General features: G+C 36.4%; 1 protein-coding gene across 2 annotated transcripts in view; it reads right to left on the bottom strand.

The window, feature by feature from the left end:
- LOC105479541 (collagen type XXI alpha 1 chain) overlaps positions 1–20,917 on the bottom strand; it is a 197,532-nt gene that overhangs the window by 95,017 nt on the left and 81,598 nt on the right. Inside the window, exons 4-10 of one of the 2 annotated variants that reach the window (XM_071096926.1) lie at positions 19,445–19,613; positions 19,134–19,350; positions 16,602–16,775; positions 15,381–15,458; positions 13,301–13,309; positions 12,911–12,994; positions 5,398–5,460 (exon numbers count right to left, since the gene is read on the bottom strand). In XM_071096926.1, the coding sequence (XP_070953027.1) occupies positions 5,398–5,460; positions 12,911–12,994; positions 13,301–13,309; positions 15,381–15,458; positions 16,602–16,775; positions 19,134–19,350; positions 19,445–19,613 (794 nt within the window). Of the gene's footprint in view, positions 1–5,397; positions 5,461–12,910; positions 13,085–13,300; positions 13,310–15,380; positions 15,459–16,601; positions 16,776–19,133; positions 19,351–19,444; positions 19,614–20,917 lie in introns of those variants that run through there. The other variant, XM_071096925.1, reaches the window with a different exon arrangement.

The raw sequence follows: 20,917 nt of genomic DNA, 5'->3' as shown, positions 1-20,917 counted from the left end.
ATTTAACTGACAGAGAACTGAGAAAGAAATAGAAGAATCCGAAACAGCTCTTTAATTTTGGTTGAAGGCACTTTTCTTATGAAAATTAGTATTTCTCCAGAGTGAAATAATTTCCTATTTAAAGTTTCAGTTGGCTTGGCCTGGTTATAATGTGTGAAAGAGATTCAAATTGCTTATTGAGGGGGGTTGCACAGAAACAAGTCCAAACAAAGCAGAATTCCCTTCAAATTGTTCCATCCAAGTTTCCTTGGTCCAGATGGCTCCAATAGCCAGCCAGAGGCCCCACCCACACCTTTCCACTCCCACTGGGTACTGGCCTTGAACACATACTAATGACCCTCAGCTGTTTTGGCTCCCAGGCTTGCTTGTTCTTCCTGCCTGACCACCCAACCTCACATCCCCTGCAGAGGAAAAGAAATGTGGGGGAGGTAGGGAGACTGGGGGGAGGGGCTGGATATTTAAGAAAAAGTCATACCTTTGGGAAGACAGGATTTGGGCTGATGTGTCAGTTTCCTACTGCTGCTATAACAAATTACCCCAAACATAGTGGCTTAAAATAACACCAATTCATTACCTTACAGTTTCAGAGGTCAGAAACTGAAAGGAATCTTATATACAACTAAGGTGCCAGCCAGACTGCATTCCTTCTGGAGGCTCCAGGGGAGCTTCCATTTTCCAACTTCTAGAGGCTCCCATCGTTCCTGGGCTCACGGTTACCTCACTGTGCTCTCTGCTTCCATCATGGACTCTCTTTCTCTGACTCCGACACTCCTGCCTCCCTTTTATAAAGACTTTTGTGATTATATCTGGCTACCTAGATAATCCAGGACAATCTCCCATCTCAAGATCATTGAATTAATGGTATCTGCAAAGTCCCTTTTGCGTGTAAAATAACACATTTACAGGAGTTAAAGATTGAGACATGGACATCTTTGAGGGACCATTATTCTTCCTACCACAGTTGTGTTTTTCTTTGAGACTACTATCAGATACTACCATAGTTACCTACACATAAAATCATACACACAGACACCAAAACACATACATGTACTAAATGAGATGAGACAATAAATAAGTCTATTATAACTTAGAGTCATAGAGTAATATCCATGAGTATTATATCAGGCTAACAATAATTCACCTCCAGTGCTTCATGCATGGGAAGAGTTTTTTTTAAACAAAGAAAACCAAGGGCTGATAGCCTGTGGAAGGCCTGCTCAGCACTCACTTCCAAACATTACCCAGGATTTTTCTGTCACTAAAAAGACCTAACTCATTTAGCAGTGCGGTCTGAGAGCTCTGTGTCATTTTGAGGCATCACCAGATGACATCAGTGTGTGAACTGCATTGGCTCTGGAGTCAGTACAGCACTTCAGCTGCCAGTCTCAGAAAAAAGTAGGTCCCAGGAAAGGGGTCTGCAGGCCAACGAGGCTCACATTTATAAAACTCAGCTCACTCAGTGTAATTAGGGCAAAACTCACATGGGACCTCAGGGAAGTATCTTCAGTGAGATTAAGGAATTGACGTGAGGAAATGCAGTAAAGTCATATGACCTCTTAAGTAAAAGTGAGAAACGAATGGGCTATAAGAGAAATTATAAGGCAAATGCTGGCATATAATGGGGGTTGAAGATAAATACAAAAGAGGAGAGGTTAGGTTTGGAGTCTATTCCCTCAATTCAATTTCGTTCAAAAAGAAGCTGTCTTATGATAATTCCCTCAATTTATTCCCCCAAAATAGCCCACATTTTAAAGTGCCATCAGCTTGACCTATGTCTCATATATTTAATTGCCCACTCTCTCCATCCAGGCCAAGCTCTACTTTTGTAACTAGAATCAACGCCCTCCAACCTACCTATGGATTTTCCTCCTGAAAATATCCCCTATCTTCCAAACTTTGATTTTTTCCTTTGCCTCATTTTCATCATTATAAAAACATGCTACAATATCTCCCATTTTTTAAAAACCCTGCCTTTAAAACATTGTGCCAATTCTACTGCTCTGTGTCTCTGCTTCCTTTTATATCTCTCAGAAAAAAAAGCATCTATATTCACTGTCACCCTTTTTCTTATCTCCCACTCTGTGCTTAATTCATTTCAATCTGTTGTTTGTACTATCCTCCCTGAAATCCTACTCATCAAGGTCCTCAAATACTCTCCTATAGCAAATCCATGGTCTAGTCATAGGCCTCATTCTTCTGGATCTCTTGACAGCAATAACACGCCTAATAGAACGACACTCCCCTGGTTTTCCTCCCATCTCACTGATCAGTCTTTCCCAAATTCCTGGGCTGGACCCACTTCCTCTTTTTCCCCTGTAAGAGAGCCCTGTGGTCAATCCCCTGCCACCTTCTCTTCTCTATTTATCTGTATTCATTTCTTAAGTGATCTCATCCACTCTCATGGTTTTGCATACATCTGCATGAAAATAAGTCCCAATTGGCCACCTCCAACCTGTCCAAAAATATAGTTCTAATTCCCACCTGCTATGGTTTGAATGTTTGCCCCTTCAAAAATTCACATTGAGATGTAATTGTTATTGTAACAGTAATAATATGTGGAGTCTTTAAGAGGTAGTTAGGTCATAGAGACATTTCCCTCATGAATAGATTAAGGTCATTATTGTGGGGAGTGGGTTAGTTACCAAGGGATTGAATTCTTGATAAAAAGGATGATTTTGACTGACTCCCTTGTTCTCCTGCTCTCTCCCACTCCACTACTTCTCACTCACACTCTCATCATGTGATGATATCTGCCATGACCTTGCCAAATACTAGTGTCATGCTCTAGGACTTCCCAGCCTGCAGAATCATGAGCCAAATAAACCTTTCTCTATAAATTACTTAGTCTGTGGTATTCTGTTATAGCAACAGAAAACGGACTAAGACATGTCTATAAAACTTCTATCTCCCCGAGTCTCGCACAGCACAGTAAATGGCACCACAATTCACCCAGTTGCTCAAGCTATACTCCTTTGATTCTTCTTTGATTCCTCTCTGCCTTTCATACCCTATATCTAAATTTGCTAGCAACTGTGGTCAGCTTTCCATTAAGAATAACCCAGAATCTGACTTCTCCATTCTCCCATCATATCACCCTATTACAAACTACTCTTACCACTTACAATCATGAAACAACCTCCTGCGTAGTCTCCTTTCTTCTACTCTTGACCCCATATAATCTACTCTCCAAATAGCATTTATATTTATCCTTCTAAATCATAAAACAGATCAAATCACTGTCTTTATCAAAGTCTGTAACTCGATTGCCCTCACACTCTGAATCCCTGTGAGTCAGCTGAAAAAATGCTGCCCCAGCAACCACACAACATCACCTTAGCTCTCTGCATCTCCAGGTGGCTACCACTTTTGTTTACCCCTTCAGCCTCCCTACTTTTTAAGAAAAACAAATTTCCCCAAGTTTGCTTTCTTTTTTCTTTTTTGAGTTCAGGGGTACACGTGCAGGTTTGTTACACAGGTAAACTTGTGTTATGGGGATTTGTTGCACAGATAATTTCATCACGCAGGTATTAAGCCTAGTACCCATTAGTTATTATTCCTGATCCTCTCCCTCCTCTCACCCTCCACCTTCCAACAGGCTCCAGGGGGTGTTGTTCTCCTCTATGCGTCCATATGTTTTCATCATTTAGCTCCCACTTATAAGTGAGAAGATGCGGTATCTCGTTTTCTGTGTTAGTTTGCTAAGGATAATTACCTCCCTTTTTTGATAATCTTTCTCTAGAGAGGTTTACCTGTTTATCCATCCTCTTCCCATGCAACACTAGTATAAAAAGTCTTAGCACATTACTACTTCTTCAAAATCTGGCTAGTTGTTTTTTTTGTTTGTTTGTTTGTTTTGTTTTTTGTTTTTTAATTTCTTAGGAAATCTCTGAGGAACTTAAGCAACTCTTTCATCCTCATGGTTAAGGTATTGATGATTTTGCATTTTATCTATGGTTCTTTCATTCCTTGAACAATTTTGATTCACAATGCAAACATTCTCACTCTTTCATGGTAAGAATTAATGCCTCATGATAAAGAAAATCTCAGTAAATGCTTCATTTTGGTGACAATTATAATTTGACATTCAAACATTCAAAAGCTAATTCCTCTTCATTTTGAGACAGAGTCTTGTGCTGTCACTCAGACTGGCATGATCTCAGCTCATGCAGCCTCCGCCTCTCGTGTTCAAGTGATTCTTGTGCCTCAGCCTCTTAAGTAGCTGGGACTATAGGTGTGTGCCACCACACCCAGCTAATTTTTGTATTTTTTTTTTTTAATAGAGATGGGGTTTCACCAAGTTGGCCAGGCTGGTCTCAAACTCCTGGTCTCAAGTGACCCACCCACATAAGCCACGTGAATTGCTGGAATTATAGGCATGAGCCACAGTGCCCAGCCAAAAGCTAATTCTTAATGTTTACTCTTATATACATGCTGATAGTGACTTAACTGTAAATATTTGCCTAAAGTGCTTTAAAGTTTATTTATGTTCCCTTTACATCTCTAAAGTTTCCTTGAGCCTTAGAGGATATTGTATTTTTTAGTCAGACTATAAATATATTCCAGTGTATATATTATTAGGAAAATAACATTACCTTTAAAAGGGTTTTTAACTTGAAAGCTTCCACAGATGTGTAGAGAAAAGACAACAGAATTTCTAAAACCAGCCCTTCATGATACTGAGAATTCACTGGACAGTATTTTTTTTTTTTTTTTCTGTAGCAAAGATGTATGCAATTTTGAAGTAAGATAACTAAAAGCTAACTAGGACACTAACTCTATTCCCGAGCTGGCCTTAACATTCTCTTCAGCTTGACTAAACTTAGGCAGCTTTCTTCCTGACTGTGGATCCTGGACCTCCCTTTTCCTTAGAGCATTTGCTTTAGAGAACTTACAATTGTAAATTCCTTCTCTGCACCTTTGAAATGTAAATACTCTAAAAAGCTCTAAAAGCTACTTGTCAATTTTATAACCCAGAAATGTCTTTCTCAAGGACCTAAGAGCCACTCCTTTGAAATGTAATCATCAAGGAAGATAGTGTCCCCACTATCTTCCAGTCTCTGAGGGAGGGTATGTATGTAACTTTGATGACCACCAATTAGCAAAGGGAGATGGCCTAATCACAGAGGAAAACATTTGCAAACTGTGGAATAACTCAATGTGCTTAAGTCTATTGATCAATCTCCCATCTAAAGTCCTCTACTACTTGTCCATTAACTTGTCCTAATGCTTACACACCCCAGCTCCTTTTGTTCCAACAAAGTTGAGTTCAGTCTCTCCTTCCTATGGCAGCAGTCGTGAATAAAGCTTTCCTTGTCTGTTGAACTTTGCTCAGCAAAACTTTTACTTTGACACTACAATCCCAGATATACCGGAGATGACTAAGCTTTCAGTACTCACAGGCTTACCATCTTGACCAGGTTGTCCAGGGTAGCCAGGGTTCCCAGGCAGTCCAGGGTCACCCTAAGCAGGAAGCAAACAAACTTTTGAGTACAAAACAAACAGGCACATTGGTGCAGTCAGGATCAATAAAAGTTCAAAACCAATTCCATTATTTGAGGCTTTTTGTATGTTAAAAACAAAAGTAAAAAAAAAAAAAAAAAAAAAAAGCCCAAAAAGCCATATTTTAAATGCTTAGTAAAGTATTTTTCACTGATGCAAAATGTGCATATTTATGGTAGGATATATTTTTAGAATTCTGAACAAACTGTAAAGTATCATAGCAAATATGGTCTCCATGATAGCAATATTTGACTCATAAGACATTTTTTTTTTTTTTTTTTTTGAGATGGAGTCTTGCTCTGTCACCCAGGCTGCAGTTCAGTGTTGCGATCTCAGCTCACTGCAATCTCCACCTCTCAGGTTAAAGAGATTCTCCTGTCTCAGCCTCTCAAGTCGCTAGGACTACAGGCATGTGCCACCACATTTGGCTAATTTTTATATTTTTGGTAGAGATGGGGTTTCACCATGTTGGCCAGTCTGGTCTCAAACTCCTGACCTCAAGTGATCTGTCTGCCTCAGCTTCCCAAAGTGCTAGGTGAGCTACCGCGCCCAGCATATAGATTTCATTATATCCTATAGGTTCTATATATACGGATATTGATGTCCTACAATACAACTTAACTCATATTTATTTTAAAAATAGTCTGTAGACCATGTGATCTCTCATGTAGAATTCAAGTTTAAAGCTGCGTAACTATCATTTCTTTCAATCCTGTAAGTGTGTTGCTGTGTTACTTTGTCTATACTTGCAATCTCAAATTATTATAGTATTACTATGAGAGCAAGGCCCAGGCCAAACAACTCTATTCCAAGTCCCATAATCCTTGAATACATGTAATATTTGCATGAAGAAAAAAAACCTTTATCCTCAAAAACCTAAGATCTTTAAAGAACACTGTTTAATATCACATGGCAATGAGCTCAGTCACACTCTACGGAACTCTTCCATGTTGTCCAATGGCCAGTACTGACCATTCAGGTGGCCACCATCCATGTAAAAACAACGTGAAAGCAACACTTTTTGTGAGGTAAGGATGTTTTATAATTTAATTCTAAGAAACACCAAAAAATATCATAGGTATCTATCTATGAATTCGTGAAATCTAAATGGAGCATCCTGCTGAAAAATAGGAAGTCGCTGCCATAAGTATCAGGGTGTCCCATCTAGAGAGGCACATGATTTCTATTAATTCTTCACTTTTGGGGTTTTTTTGTTTTGTTTTGTTTTTTGAGATGGGGTCTTGCTTTGTCACCCAGACTGGAGTGCCGTGGTGTGATCACAGCTCACTGTAGCTTCAACCTCCCAGGCTCAAGTGATCCTTCCACCCTCAGCCTCTCAAGTAGCTGAGGTTACAGGTACAAGCCATCATGCCCAGCTAATTTTCATATTTTTTGTAGAGGTGAGGTCTCACTATGTTGCCCAGACTGGTCTTGAACGCCTGGGCTCAAGTGATCCTCCTGCCTCAGCCTCCCAAAGTGGTGGTATTACAGGTATGAACTACTGACCCTGACCTCTTTACTATTTTTTATCAAGAAATCATTCACATAGAAATCAATCACCTACGCTGTGATTAAGGTATTATTATAGAGCCAAATTTCATGGAAATACTACTTCAGACTCCTGGCTAGGGAGATTTGTTCCTGAAACAACAGGAGAAAAAAAAAATGGAAAGAACTAAGTGAACTCTAATAAGGAACCAATAAAGCAGGGATGAGCTGTTCACTTAGCAGCTGCCCCCCAAGAGGCTTAGCTTGAGGAAAGGCTGAGAAGAAGGCAAATGTCATTTTTAAAAGACAGAAAGAAGAGTTGTAAATTCAAGGGGGGGAAATAATGCTGAACCATGTAATGTCTCGCTGAATAAATATAATTTGTATTTCTAATCCAAGGACTTGCAATGCTGGCTGGGCATTAGGAAACAACTTTGTCTCTAGGGAGTTAGAATTTCTCTCTTATTTTTGAGAAGGTGCACATTCATCTCCAGCCTCCCTGCCATCCCTCCTTATCCATGTGCTGACTGGACTGGCCACCTTTCAAGAAATTCCAACTTTTTCTTCTCCTTGGAATAAATTTTTTTCTCTTTTTCCACTCTAGAGCTAACACAAGAAAATTCTCCTCACTGTACCTTTCTTGTTACTCCATTTTTTCCTGGTGTCTTTTTCTACTGAAAATCTATGACAGCTCATAAATCACTTATTCATAACTAGTGTTTTCTCAAAGTTTTCTTTTAGTTAGTCTTCATTTATCATTTGGATTGAGACTGTAGCGAAGTCTGAATTACTTTTTTTTTTTTTTTTTTTTTTTTGAGACGGAGTCTCGCTCTGTCACCCAGGTTGGAGTGCAATAGCATGATATTGGCTCACTGCAACTCCACCCCCCAGGTTCAAGTGATTCTCCTGCCTCACCCTCCCAATTAGCTGGGATTACAGGCATGCACCACCATGCTCAGCTAATTTTTGTAATTTTAGTAGAGACGGGGTTTCACCATGTTGGCCAGGCTGGTCTCAAACTCATACCCTCATGATCCGCCCACTTCCGCCTCCCAAAGTGTTGGGATTACAGGTGTAAGCCACCATGCCTGGTCTTACTTTTTTTTTCTTTTTTTTTTTTTTGCTACAATGCTGGGTATCAAGTAGAGATTCAATAACTACTTTTTGTCTGATGTGCTTCAAATACAATCTGTCATTGACCCACTCATTTGTAGAATATTAATTATCAGCAAAACCTAAGATATCAAAAGGATTTGAGAGGGTTTAATCTCTATCATCATCAGGCTGAAATAAAAATTTGGCACAGAAAAAGGACTTGTGCTTTTTATGCTGCATAAAATTATGAAAAATATATTTAATAATAATGTTTCCAGTTAATCAAAATTAAGTTCCCGAATGAAAAAATTACCCACCAGATAAATCCAATGTGACTTCATAAAGACCATAACACTGGTCAACAGCCCCAAGAAGAAAATAATTTCTTGTAGGTTCTGCTATTGCTGTTAGATTTTACTGGTTATTTTGACTATTGCTGTCACTAAGTTATTTGCAAAAACTCAGGTAGGTTTGGTATTGTTCCTAAAAAACTGGAAGGATAAAGTAAAATCCTAATTAATATAGCTGACTGGAGAGAAGGCTAATTTTATTACTCTTAATAAAAGCTGACACTCAACTTTTATTGACTGTTATGCACTAAGCTCTGGTCCAACAGATTTGCATATATTGAGTTACCAAATTCTCATAATAATCCTATGAAGCAGATACTTTTATTATTCCCATTTTCTATGTAGGAAAACTGAGGGCCGGGAAAGTTAGGGAACTTGCCCAAGGTCACACAGCAGTGATAGAGATGGGATTCAAACCCAATCAGTTCAGCTCCAGGGTCCAAGCTCTTAAACACTACCATTCCTGTCTACAATAATACACTGATCAGAACCAGACTGAGGAATGCTAGAAAATTTAATATGGAAAAAATTCCCCAATACATTAAATTAGACACATGACTTATTATTATAAAACTGTGACTAAGTTCCCAATCCACCTTATTCTAATTTAGTTGAAACATTTGTACATTTTGAGTTTTCAAAAATATGTACTCAGCTGAAAAGCAGTATCTATTTATGTTTATTTGAATTTGTGCCACTGGATTTTTAAGTTGTTGACAGGAGTGGAAATGTCATGGACTAAACTAAAACATCTCTGAATATGGTCTCTTAAGTAATGTAAATATAAATAAAGTATGAAACAGTTGTGCTTATAAAAATAAGCTAATATTTTAAGTTGTTCATCCAAGGCAAAACTTTGGAATTCTTCATATAGGCCCAAATATGATGTTTATAAGCCTTCATTTCAAAAACCTTATGCCTTCATGCTACCCCTCTGGTCTCCACAAGAACATCTGACCTAAGACTTATTACATTCTCCAAAGCCAACCTCTTTCCTCCCTCAGAACCCAAGTACCACGCCCTGAATCTAGAAGGACTCCACTCAGTCTGAAAACTTTTAACATAAAAATGTAAATACCCTTGGCCCTTGAAATTTTCCAAAGGCTTTTGTGATTTAGACAGAGGGTACCTTGATAGTCCCAATGAATCTCTAATTGGCAAAATTATTAGGGTGTAACAAAGGGTATCAACAGAGATTGGCTATAGTAAAAGTGGTATCTCGGAGCAAAGAAGTTATTAAAAAATTGTCCTAACCTAAAAAAAACAAAAATGTCTTCTTTCCACTTCTGATATTTAAGACTAGAGCAAATGCAGGAGTTTGTTCCCACAAATGTTCCTCTGACTACTGAAGTAGGGGAAGAAGCTGTCATTTGCATACATGGGTCATTTGAAAGGAAGTTATTTGCAAGCTGGGATTGGGCTGGATTTTTCTTGCAGAACAGAAGCGCATTCCACATAGGTTAAATGGGGGGAGGGGTGGATCTTATTGTTTTGACAATTTCACAATTCCTTTAACAAAAATTATTCCTGTTAAGCACTGTGCCAGACTAGATTGTCAAAGGAGAATTTTCTTTTTATTAACCTTTATTGTGAACAAAAGAAGGGCTTGGATATACAAATGATTCCAACGAATTCATTAATCATTCCCTATGTTTGTCATTAGGGATAAAAAATAAGCTATTCTTCCAGGGGCTCACAGTCTAGTGACAGATAATTTTTTGATGCCTGATAAAAAGTCAATGACATGATAAGTCTAAGTGTGGTGTACCTGGTCATTTTGACCTGGTTTTGCCACAGTGTTGTCACATTTTCCAGAAATCTAAAGAACTTTAAAAAAAAAAAAAACTATCTTAGAATCAGCACTTCCCCATTTATCGATAAAAAAATTTCTGCTCTGTTTCAGTCTCGACCCCACACTTATCTCCTAAAAGTCTATTTCTGGCTAACAGAAAAGCTAGATCTGTTCTTTACAGGTCACTCTATTTGATGGACTTCTGCAAAACTTTCCAGAAAGCATATAACAAAAATGGCCAATAAGCCTCAGTGGAACCTAAAGTAAACTTGTCTCATCTGTATTAATTCAGGTTCTGTTGAACTAATTAAAACTCTATCAACTTTCAAAGCCAGGAAAGAAGTGCAACTTAAGAGGGTTGCTAGGGATTCTGTTTTTTACATACAGGTCCGTGTTCTGGGTAAGGAACCACTTCCAGGATAAAGAGCCCTAAATGGATGGAAGAGTGTGTGTGTGTTCCTGTCCTCCTGCCAGATTTTCTGAAGAAAATGGAAAGCAGATCAAAAAGGCACGCCAACTTGAAGATTGGTGGAAAACTGCAATTTTACTTAGAGTAGTAGGTGGCAATAGGGCTAGATTATGACTAAGAAACGAAAATGAAAATGAGAAACACATGAAACTTGAAAATATTAAACATTAGAGACTTCATCAGATAAGACAATGGGTGTGCTAAAAATTTAGTGTAGAAAGTACATGAGTAAAAATAGGTGACACTACAACACATCTATTGGGCCACAAATGACAATCAGAAAGCATCAGAGGCTTCAGGTGCCTCCCAAAAGTGAACAGCCTCTTGGAGACCCTGGATATGGTGGAGGTGGCTTGAATCTCACTGAGAGTCAGAAAAGCACTGTAGGCTTTGATAGGTCAGATAGCATGGGTCTCTGATTTCTACATTATATCTAATGCAGGTCAAATTATTTTTATGTATAATATTCCAAGGTGAATAAATTATATGAATATATATTTTTAAAAGAATCTACTGGTAGGACACACCAAGGTGTCTTCCAGGTTATAGTCTCCCAGGAGTATTTTATAGGTATTTCTCCTTTATGTCAAGATATCTTAAATAATAGGTGGTTACTTTAAAGATGATTTGGATTCACTTTTCTAAATGCTATCTAAAAATAATTTACAATAATACATTGATTATCATGTATTGCATTCAAATTTAAAGTCAGACAGAGATTTACTTTGAATGACAGATCAAATGTATACTTCTTAAATTCCATATCTTTCTTTATTTTAATGGTTAGGCCTGAAATGAATAGAGAAATATACATAAAAGAAAGAATTAAATTATCTTGGACCAGCAGTCCAAAAAATAAAACTTTTTCAGTTTTGACGATTGAAACACTAATTACAAACTGACTTTGGCAGCATATATACTAAAATTGAAACACTAATCAGAAAATTCAGTCTAAACGAACATTATAATTCATATTTAACAAAAATGATTATGGTTACTTCAAGTAAGAGGTGATCAATACACGTAAACATTATCTTTTTGCTTAGGGAAACATACCTGCTTTCAAGTTACACATTATTTTATTTAGGTGATATTTTAATATAATGTTAAGTAAACAAGATTTACCTATCATGGACAAACCACTACACTTCTGAGTGTCTTACTTAGGCTGTGTCTAAGTGATGCCACAAGTAACACAACTTACTTAAAAATTTAGCCATTAGGCCGGGCGCAGTGGCTCACACCTGTAATCCTAGAACTTTGGGAGGCAGAGGTGGGCGGATCACGAGGTCAGGAGATCGAGACCATCCCTGCCAACATGGTGAAACCCCATCTCCACTAAAATACAAAAAACTAGCCGGGCGCGGTGGCGCATGCCTGTAATCCCAGCTACTCGGGAGGCCGAGGCAGGGAAATAGCTTGAACCCACGAGGCGGAGCTTGTAGTGAACCAAGATTGTGCCACTGCACTCCAGCCTGGCAACAGAGCAAGATTCCATCTCAAAAAAAAAAAAAAAAAAAATTAGTCATTAATATTAAATTGCATAGAAAAATATTCAGAACATATTATGTATAAAACAACCAGTTATAAAGTAGTATGCACACAATGGCTCCAATCATATAAAAATGTATATGTACATTTGTATACAAATCAATATGTAAATGTAACTGGAACAAGTGCATATATGGAAATATGGAAATGACTAAAAGAATATACTCCCCAAAAGTACATGATTAAGTGAAATAAATGTACGTGCCTCTAACTTCAAATCAAACTTACAATAATAAAATCAATTTTAAATTTCTTACTTCATTTTTTCCATCCAAAAATTATTTTGACAAATTATGAATTCAGACATTTAAGAATTCAGACCATGTCTTAACAAATGCTCTTTCTTCATTTTTTACCAGATTCTAAGGAAGTATTGTTCTTGGGATCTAGCAGCAGTATTTGGAGAAAGAAAACAACCAAACAAATAATACTGTCTCAGTTTAATGTGGATGACAGATATCAGTTTTAGGTTCAAAAGTCTAATCTAGACTAGATTAGAATACACTTGTTTTTCTAGATAAAAAAATGACTAAAACTGAGGTTTTAAACTATATAAGACATCAGATAGAAATTTCTCAACAGGATCAATGGTGATTAGGAATTGTATGGTTTACCCAGCCCTTGTTTGTGTGTCTTAACAAAAACAGCAAGTTAGGTGTTACTCACTTTGGGGCCTTGAAGTCCTGGTTTTCCCGGAGGACAAATACAGGGAGCTGGAGTTGAACCTACATCACTGGGACCATTAAGGCACTACAAGGACAAAAATGGAAACAGACAACAAGCATGGAAAGACATATAGGAGCATGCACACATATGTTTATGCATTTCGATATTTGTGTAAAATGGTAAAAATATCCTACATTTACTTTCAAATTTCATTTAGCCCAACACAATAGGAAATTCCAAATCACAAAATCTATAAATATTAAATACATTGAAGTTACATAAAAATGGGTTCTATTTGTCTAATATTCATACTTACAGTTGTTGGAAAAGAGCTAAACAGTCCCACAATACAAATATTACCTTAAGGGGAACAATAGTATCCAAGCCTACCTCTCCATTCTGAAAGAAAAACAACAAATGTGTATTAAAATGTTTTCAATAAAATTTATAAATTATCAGCCTAATTTACAGATATTTCACCATCCACATTAGAGATATATGAAGTATGAAAACCAACAAGAACCAAAATATTTCCCTGTATTTATCCTAAAAAGTCACTTATCTATACATGCTACTACTCCATTCATATAGGAGAATACAGAAAGGATATATTTTTTTAAGGTGAGTAGAAGAAGAAAATTAAAACACCAGAGCTGCTTGATATAATAGCCGTGCAAGATAAAAAATATTTCCAGATGAGATTTATATGTTGTCTTGAAATTTCAGGAAATCATTTAAGAACCAGAAAAAAAAAATGTCGAAACACATCTTAGCAAGTCACAAACTGCATGCATTAAAATCTTGCACTTTAGGAGAGCTTCTCCTAAAATAGTCTGTGTTTTATTAAATAACACACAATTTTAAAAGGACAATCATCTTTCCAAACAATAAAAATTAGTTCAAAAATGAGAAGGTTGGATTGAAGGTACAAAAGGCAAACAGGCCACAGAAAGTCACACCTGAGAGTAGGGAAGGAGACATTAAAACATAAAGTGGAAGTGAGCATTCAAAATCAGCTATCTAAAGCTGTGCTTCATCATATGGGAGGATAATGGTAATTGTCATATGTCAATGCAGAGACATCAATAAATGAAGTATGCACAGTGAATTCTCAAATGCCATGACTTATTAACACTTTTAAAAGAGGTTTATATTTCAAGTTATAAATATCTAAAACTATAGTACTTAAACAGTTATTTATCTAGAAAACCCAGAATAAATCCTTTCTAGAAAATTCTGTTTGATTACAGAATTTTTCAATGTGCTGTTCTGTGCTTCAAGGTTTTAGAATATGTGGATCCATACATTATTCCATTTGATAGGAAAAAAGAAGATGATGACAACATAACTACACACATTTTAAAAACTATGGTTGACCCAAATATCCCTGGGAATTCACATTGTCAAAAAGTTGTACAACATTCTACCATATTTCCACTAGCAGTAATACACCAATTTTTGCCCAGGGGAAAGGGGATTGATTACACACACATGCACACACACACGCGCACGCGCGCGCGCACACACACACACACACACACCATGAGATGCTATAACATTGTAGCTTATAATCTTTTTCCTCCTAACACATTAATGAAAATAGCTAAATAACTAGAAACACTGCTTACATTCTAGAACTATAATAAATTTTTACTTAGGTATCAACATGAAAAGTATCTATTCATTATTTCACTAAGGAAAAATAATTATTTCTTGCTCTTCAGAACTGTGCTGTTTGGGGTGTTCTGTCCACATGTTTAATATACATTATTATGTTGTCATATTATATTATACATGATTACATTAAGTATAATAATGCATTTCACACACTGGCATTCAGACAAAGCATCTTACATTTTTCTGGAGCAGGTCTCATCTTGCTTTCCCTGAGCACTGGAATAGTCATAGTCATAGATGATGGGAAAAACATTACTGGCTGGGCACGGTGGCTCATGCTTGTAATCCCAGTACTTTAGAGGGCTGAGGCCAGCGAATCACCCGTGGTCAGGAGTTCGAGACCAGCCTGAACAACATGGTGAAACCCCGTCTCTACTAAAAATACAAAACTTAGCTGAGTGTGGTGGTGGGCATCTGTAATCCCAGCTACTCGGGAGGCTGAGGCAGGAGAATTGCTTGAACCCAGGAGGCGGAGGTTGCAGTGAGCCGAAATCGCGCCACTGCACTCCAGCCGGGGTGACAAGACTGAGACTCCAACTCAAAACAAAACAAAACAAAACAAGAAAACATTTTCTTGTGGTCTTTCATTCACACTTGCACAATGACATATAACAACTTCATTTCAACTATAACCTCAAAATACGTTTTCTTCATGCAACTTCACTTCCACTAGCATTAAAAAATAAAATTAATTCTACATATTAAATTAATACTCAGATATTATCTGTTTTTTATTTATTGCTTTGAAAGTACTAAAGCAACATCTGGGAAAAAAACAATCCCTCCTACTTACAAATCCAGGAATCTCACATGCTGTCTCCCGGTTGTTCTGTTCTGGATCACAGTAGATTCGCAACTTTTGGACATCAAACTAAAAACATAAACCCAGTAGAATTAAAGTTGAGGCACAAGCAACTTGTTTTATAAGAGCAACTCAGATACATAGAAACATCCACTATGGTTAGTAATTGTGTAAGGTTTACATCACAGCATTTAACTAAAACAATAAAAATACAAAATTTTAATACTTAACATACACTATGAAGATGTGATGCGACATAACCACTGAAGAAAAATTCCCTAGCACCGAGAGCAAATCTCCAATTTTCTCCCGGAATTCAGTGAGGCTTTTTTAGTACTCCTGTATTAAAAGCTAATCTAAAGAGCATTTTGTAGGACACTTAAAAGTTTTCCCAGTTTTCTGTGTTTATCCTAATCTCTACAACATTCCTGATGGTATAGGGTGGACTCAAGAAACCATCTTTGGTCTTCGCTATTTAGTTGCCGGCATGGAGCGTTGTGTGATTAGTAGGCCCAGCACCTGTTAATGTTTAACTATTTACTACAATTTGACATGTAGGATTAATTCATAGAGACCACATGTGTAAACACACGTATGAAAATGACAGAGTCTTCCTTTAATAGAAACAGTGCAGGAGGGACATACCTTTTCAAATAAAGGATTTTTCTAGAAATGGCGTTTACAGACACATTTCTCCATCCAAAAACAGATACTCCACTTTAAGAAGGTATCAAAAAGTCAAAACAAAACTTGTACGTATAATTTGAACATACCACAATTGCTTTATTTTTAAGGAACAGTTTTGTTTGTGAAGAACCCTGACATGAATTAATCTAATTTTATCCTTGCAGCTACAAAGACATTTTTACAGCCCCACTTACAGATGAAACTATATTCTCTTTTCCAAATTCATTACTTAAACTATGTTTCTCTTGGGAAACATGAAATTAATGTTTCCTAGAAATGTAGAATTCTATCCTGAACCCAGGGGAACATTTTTCTAAATATTCTTATAAAATAGATTAAGTCCAATTCTGCATTTTAATACATATACATACACAAAATTTCACTAACGAACTGACCACATTTTGGTGAACAACTTAAGGGAATTCATAATTAAGTTAAATATGATTAAATGTGGTGAAAACTATTACAAAAGAGAGCAAAAGTTTCATTCTATATAATTCAAAGAGTGAATCATTATTTATCTACCTGAACAGTTTCTTCTTTTCCAGAATATTTTCCAATTTGAGTTTGCCCATTGATCAGGATCCCTAAAGCTGGATGTAAGGGCTTGTTTTCAATTTGCTGGTCATCAATATACAGAGTTACATCTTGCTCTGTTACTAAGAGACGAATTTGGTGCCAGCCTTCATCAAACAATGTCTACAAAAAGAAAGTGTGGAAGATTCATCAATAAAGCCCCTAACAATATTTTACTTTCTTTGTTCTTACTGCCTTGCTCCTAACCATTGCTGAGAAACTTCATCCCACAAAGACTGACTGTATTATACATTAATTCATCCTAACCCAAGCTGGACCTCATATGCTATCCACCAATTCTTTCATTAATCCTTATCTGAGTTCCTATTACATATTTCAAAGAAACTGTGTCAAATAACTTACTAAAGCAACTTCCTCAAAATCATAAATAGTTTAATAATCTCTGAATCCAAATGGCTTCTCTCCTGCCTCATCTTGTTTATTTCATTGCAACTTTGGGCCCCATAACTAATCAATCTTCTTTGATATTCTCACTCAACTTCTGGGATTCAAACCATCTTGATCATTTTCATTTCTTCCTCTCTAGTTGCTGATTCTCTCTCTCTGTCTCTAAGTGTTCTTCTCCCTCAACCTACCCTTTAATGAGGGCATTCCTCATAGGTCTGTTCTGGACATTTTTCACTCTCTCTTTTTGACTCAGTCATTCCTCCAGGCCAATTATCACTGCTATGTAATAACTCCCATGTCTACACTAACAGCCTGTACCTCTCCTACGCATGGGTCCTGTAATTCTAATACTAGGTGGAATAATTTTTCAGGATGTTTCACAATTAGCCCAACAAGGTATGTAACAAAATAAACTTGAACTACTCCCCAGAAATTTTATTCCTGACCCTATTTCCCTACATAATAGCATCCTCTAAACATAAGTTTCTTTCTTTGAGTTGCAGTAACTAACCAGATGCAGAGTTCTACCCAATATATTTCTTCAACATGACTCAAATTCATTTCTTCATTTTCATTGTCACCACCATAATTTAGGCTCATGGAACTCTTGTTTTACTTCAATAACTTTCAAATCTATCTCGATCTCTGACCCTTTCATTTCCAAGCCATCCTTCAGATCACCACTAGAATTAATCTCTCTCCCTACAGTTCTGTTAGGGGAGATGTTCCATCTTATTAATTTCTGTATCCCAAGGATCTGGCCTAATTTTAGGATAAAGTTGAAAGTATTATTTATGGACAAATGAAGAAAAAGAAGTAGAGAAGATTGCCTTGACCCTGACACATTTATGGTCAAGACCTTTTGATGAAACATTCACTGAATAAAGTCCAAACCACATTATATGGCTTTCCAGGCCCCTCATAAATTGGGCTTGCACCTAGATAGCCTTTTCTTCTATGCATCTTATACTCTAAACACCAGAGAGTCACTTTGCATTCTCTAAATAAAAACCCTGCATTTTATTAGACACATGATGACTCAACACTGAATCATTTATTTAATGTGCTCTTATATCCATCTCCATCAAAATGTTATACATCCTGAATGGTCCAGTTCAAAAATTATTTCATTTGTGCAGATTTCCTCTTACTTTATGTTAGAATACATTTTCTCATCCACACTCCACTAACATTTTGTACTTCTATTTGATACCAGTTGCCTTGAATATCCTATTATAAATAAGCTCCTTGAAGGTAAAAAACATGCCTTATTTATTTGTCATTTCTTACAGAATCTGGCACATTGGCTTTAATGAAGATAGCAGACAACAAATATTTTTAATGTAATATACTTACTAAATGAAGAAATTGCATACTTTATGTTACCATATATATTTCCTAAACTGTGTAATATGCCTTTAGACTATCATAATTATAATAATGAGCAAAACTTAATTACTTTTATTATTGCATCTGGATTCTGAAAACATGATTTTGAAAATAAACTTTTTAAAGTTTATATATTCTATTAAATATGTATTCCATTTGGGGAAATAAAATGTCCTCCTAAATTAAGGTAAATTTCATGTCTATTATCTACCCAGTATTTAATATCCTAATAGATATATCTTTATGTAAATAGCCTGTAGAACATGGCAGTGTAAAACAGACCAATATGGACTTTGAAGTCATCTAGACCCAAAATTTAATTCCTGATGTCATCACTTATTAGCTGTTCTACTTTGAGGGAGAACTTAACATACTTGAATATTAGTTTGTCTGCAAAATGGGAGCAATGGTTTCTTTATTGGATGGCTATTATAATTAAATGTGCCTGGTACCTAGTAGCAGGCACTCAGAATATGTCAGTTCCCCTCAGCATTTGTCCCCATATTGATCAAGAAACAATTTTCCTTTGTTTGTTAGTTTTCCTCAATACAGAAACATTAAAATTTAAGGTAAAAATATTTCCAGTCATGTTAAAATTACAGCCCTCTTTTTCCCAACACACATAAACCCAATGGTGCTTCCCCATTAATATCATAATCATGGTATTATCCCAGGCATCTTTACCTTAACTTGAGGGCTAGCAAAGGTAACCACTTGTGAGCCATTAATTATGCTGGTTGTTGTAAATAGTAAGATTTTGTCCACACCATTTAAGGTAACTGCTATTTGCGGCCTTCCATCAATAGTTAATATTCTCCATAAATCCCATATTTTCTTGACCTTAAATCTTTGGGTAGACACAAATACATATGATGGAGGAAGACCTTCTGGGAAAACATTGCTACAAAAAGAAGAGCAAGTGTAAGCTTAAAGAATTCTTGACATGTCCATAGACATATGCCCCCCAAAAAGTTGTGTCAACATACAATATATACCTTGTGAGTTCTGATAAATCAACTTTTGATGTTACTTCATATCCTTTTATCTTTTTTGGTGAAAGCTGTATTCTTTTCTTAACCTTTTTATTTACATCTAAACCTAAAAGAATATCAAATCCCCTTTCATCACGAGCTGCCACTGGAATTCGTGTTGGACAGACAGATTCTATAAAGCAAAAGCAATAAAAGTTGATTAATCATGGACAACTCAAACAAGAAAAGAAAAATCAAGGGAGAAATACTAAACAATATAGTATTCTATAATTGGAATTATAAAATCTACATACGTATACAAATGTATAGTATATAAATGTACATGAATACATTTTCTGAGAAAATGTAGAAGTATTTTACACATTTAAGAGTGAGATCTTAATATGCTTTTTTTCTCTAAAAATGGGGAATAAATGTAAAACAAAAATATAAGATAAATATTTGTTAATGTATTGTCTTTAGCAAAAATTTGAGACAATAGCAATATGAGACAATCTAACACCTATGGAAAAGAAAAACAATGGAACGGGATTTGTGATTCTCATCCAGGATTTCCTATCAACTAGTCATACAACTTTGGATAATGCTCTTAATTTATTGAATTCAAAAATGAACACTGAAATTCTTTTCTTGCATTCTTAGCATTTCAGGGGTAAAAATTATTTTCTGTTCTTGATTTTCTTTCCAGTTCAAGCAGTTTATATTTCTACAGTTCAAATATCATTAGTCTATCTCTCTGGAAAAAACTTAACCTGGGTCCCATCTAGTCATGAAAGTTCTTCAATTGAACATATTATCTCTTCTATAATTAATTATATATTAATCATACTTATAAAGAGTATTTTCTGAAGAACAATCGTTAGCATTACATAGTCAGCTATATAAGTAATAAGTATGATATATTTTAGCTGAAGAATACCATAACTGAAAAAATTTACTAAAGATGATTAATAGCAGACTTTAACAAGCAGAGGGAAAAAAATCAGCAAACTCAATAATTAGGCATTTGAAATTTTCCAGTTAGAGAAACAAAAAGAAACAAAAAGAAAAAGGAATGAGAAAGAGTGAAGAAAGCCTAAGAGATTTATGCAACACCATCAAGCACACCAATATATGCATTTTGGGAGTTCCAGGGGAAAAAAAAAAGAAGAGGGTGAAAGGGGGACAAAAAGCTTATTTAAAGAAATGAGGCCTGCCGGGCGCGATGGCTCACACCTGTAATCCCAGCACTTTGGGAGGCCGAGGTGGGCGGATCACAAGGTCAGGAGATCGAGACCACGGTGAAACCCCATCTCTACTAAAATTACAAAAAATTAGCCAGGCGCGGTGGCAGGCAACTGTAGTCCCAGCTACTCAGGAGGCTGAGGCAGGAGAATGGTGTGAACCTGGGAGGTGGAGCTTGCAGTGAGCCGAGATGGCACCACTGCACTCCAGCCTGGGCAACAGAGCGAGACTCTGTCTCAAAAAAAAAAAAAA

This window comes from Macaca nemestrina, chromosome 5, assembly GCF_043159975.1.
Source record: "Macaca nemestrina isolate mMacNem1 chromosome 5, mMacNem.hap1, whole genome shotgun sequence".
Taxonomy (NCBI): Eukaryota; Metazoa; Chordata; class Mammalia; order Primates; family Cercopithecidae; genus Macaca; species Macaca nemestrina.
Note: the sequence above shows the minus strand (reverse complement) of the source record. Positions and strands in the feature narration are given on the sequence as shown.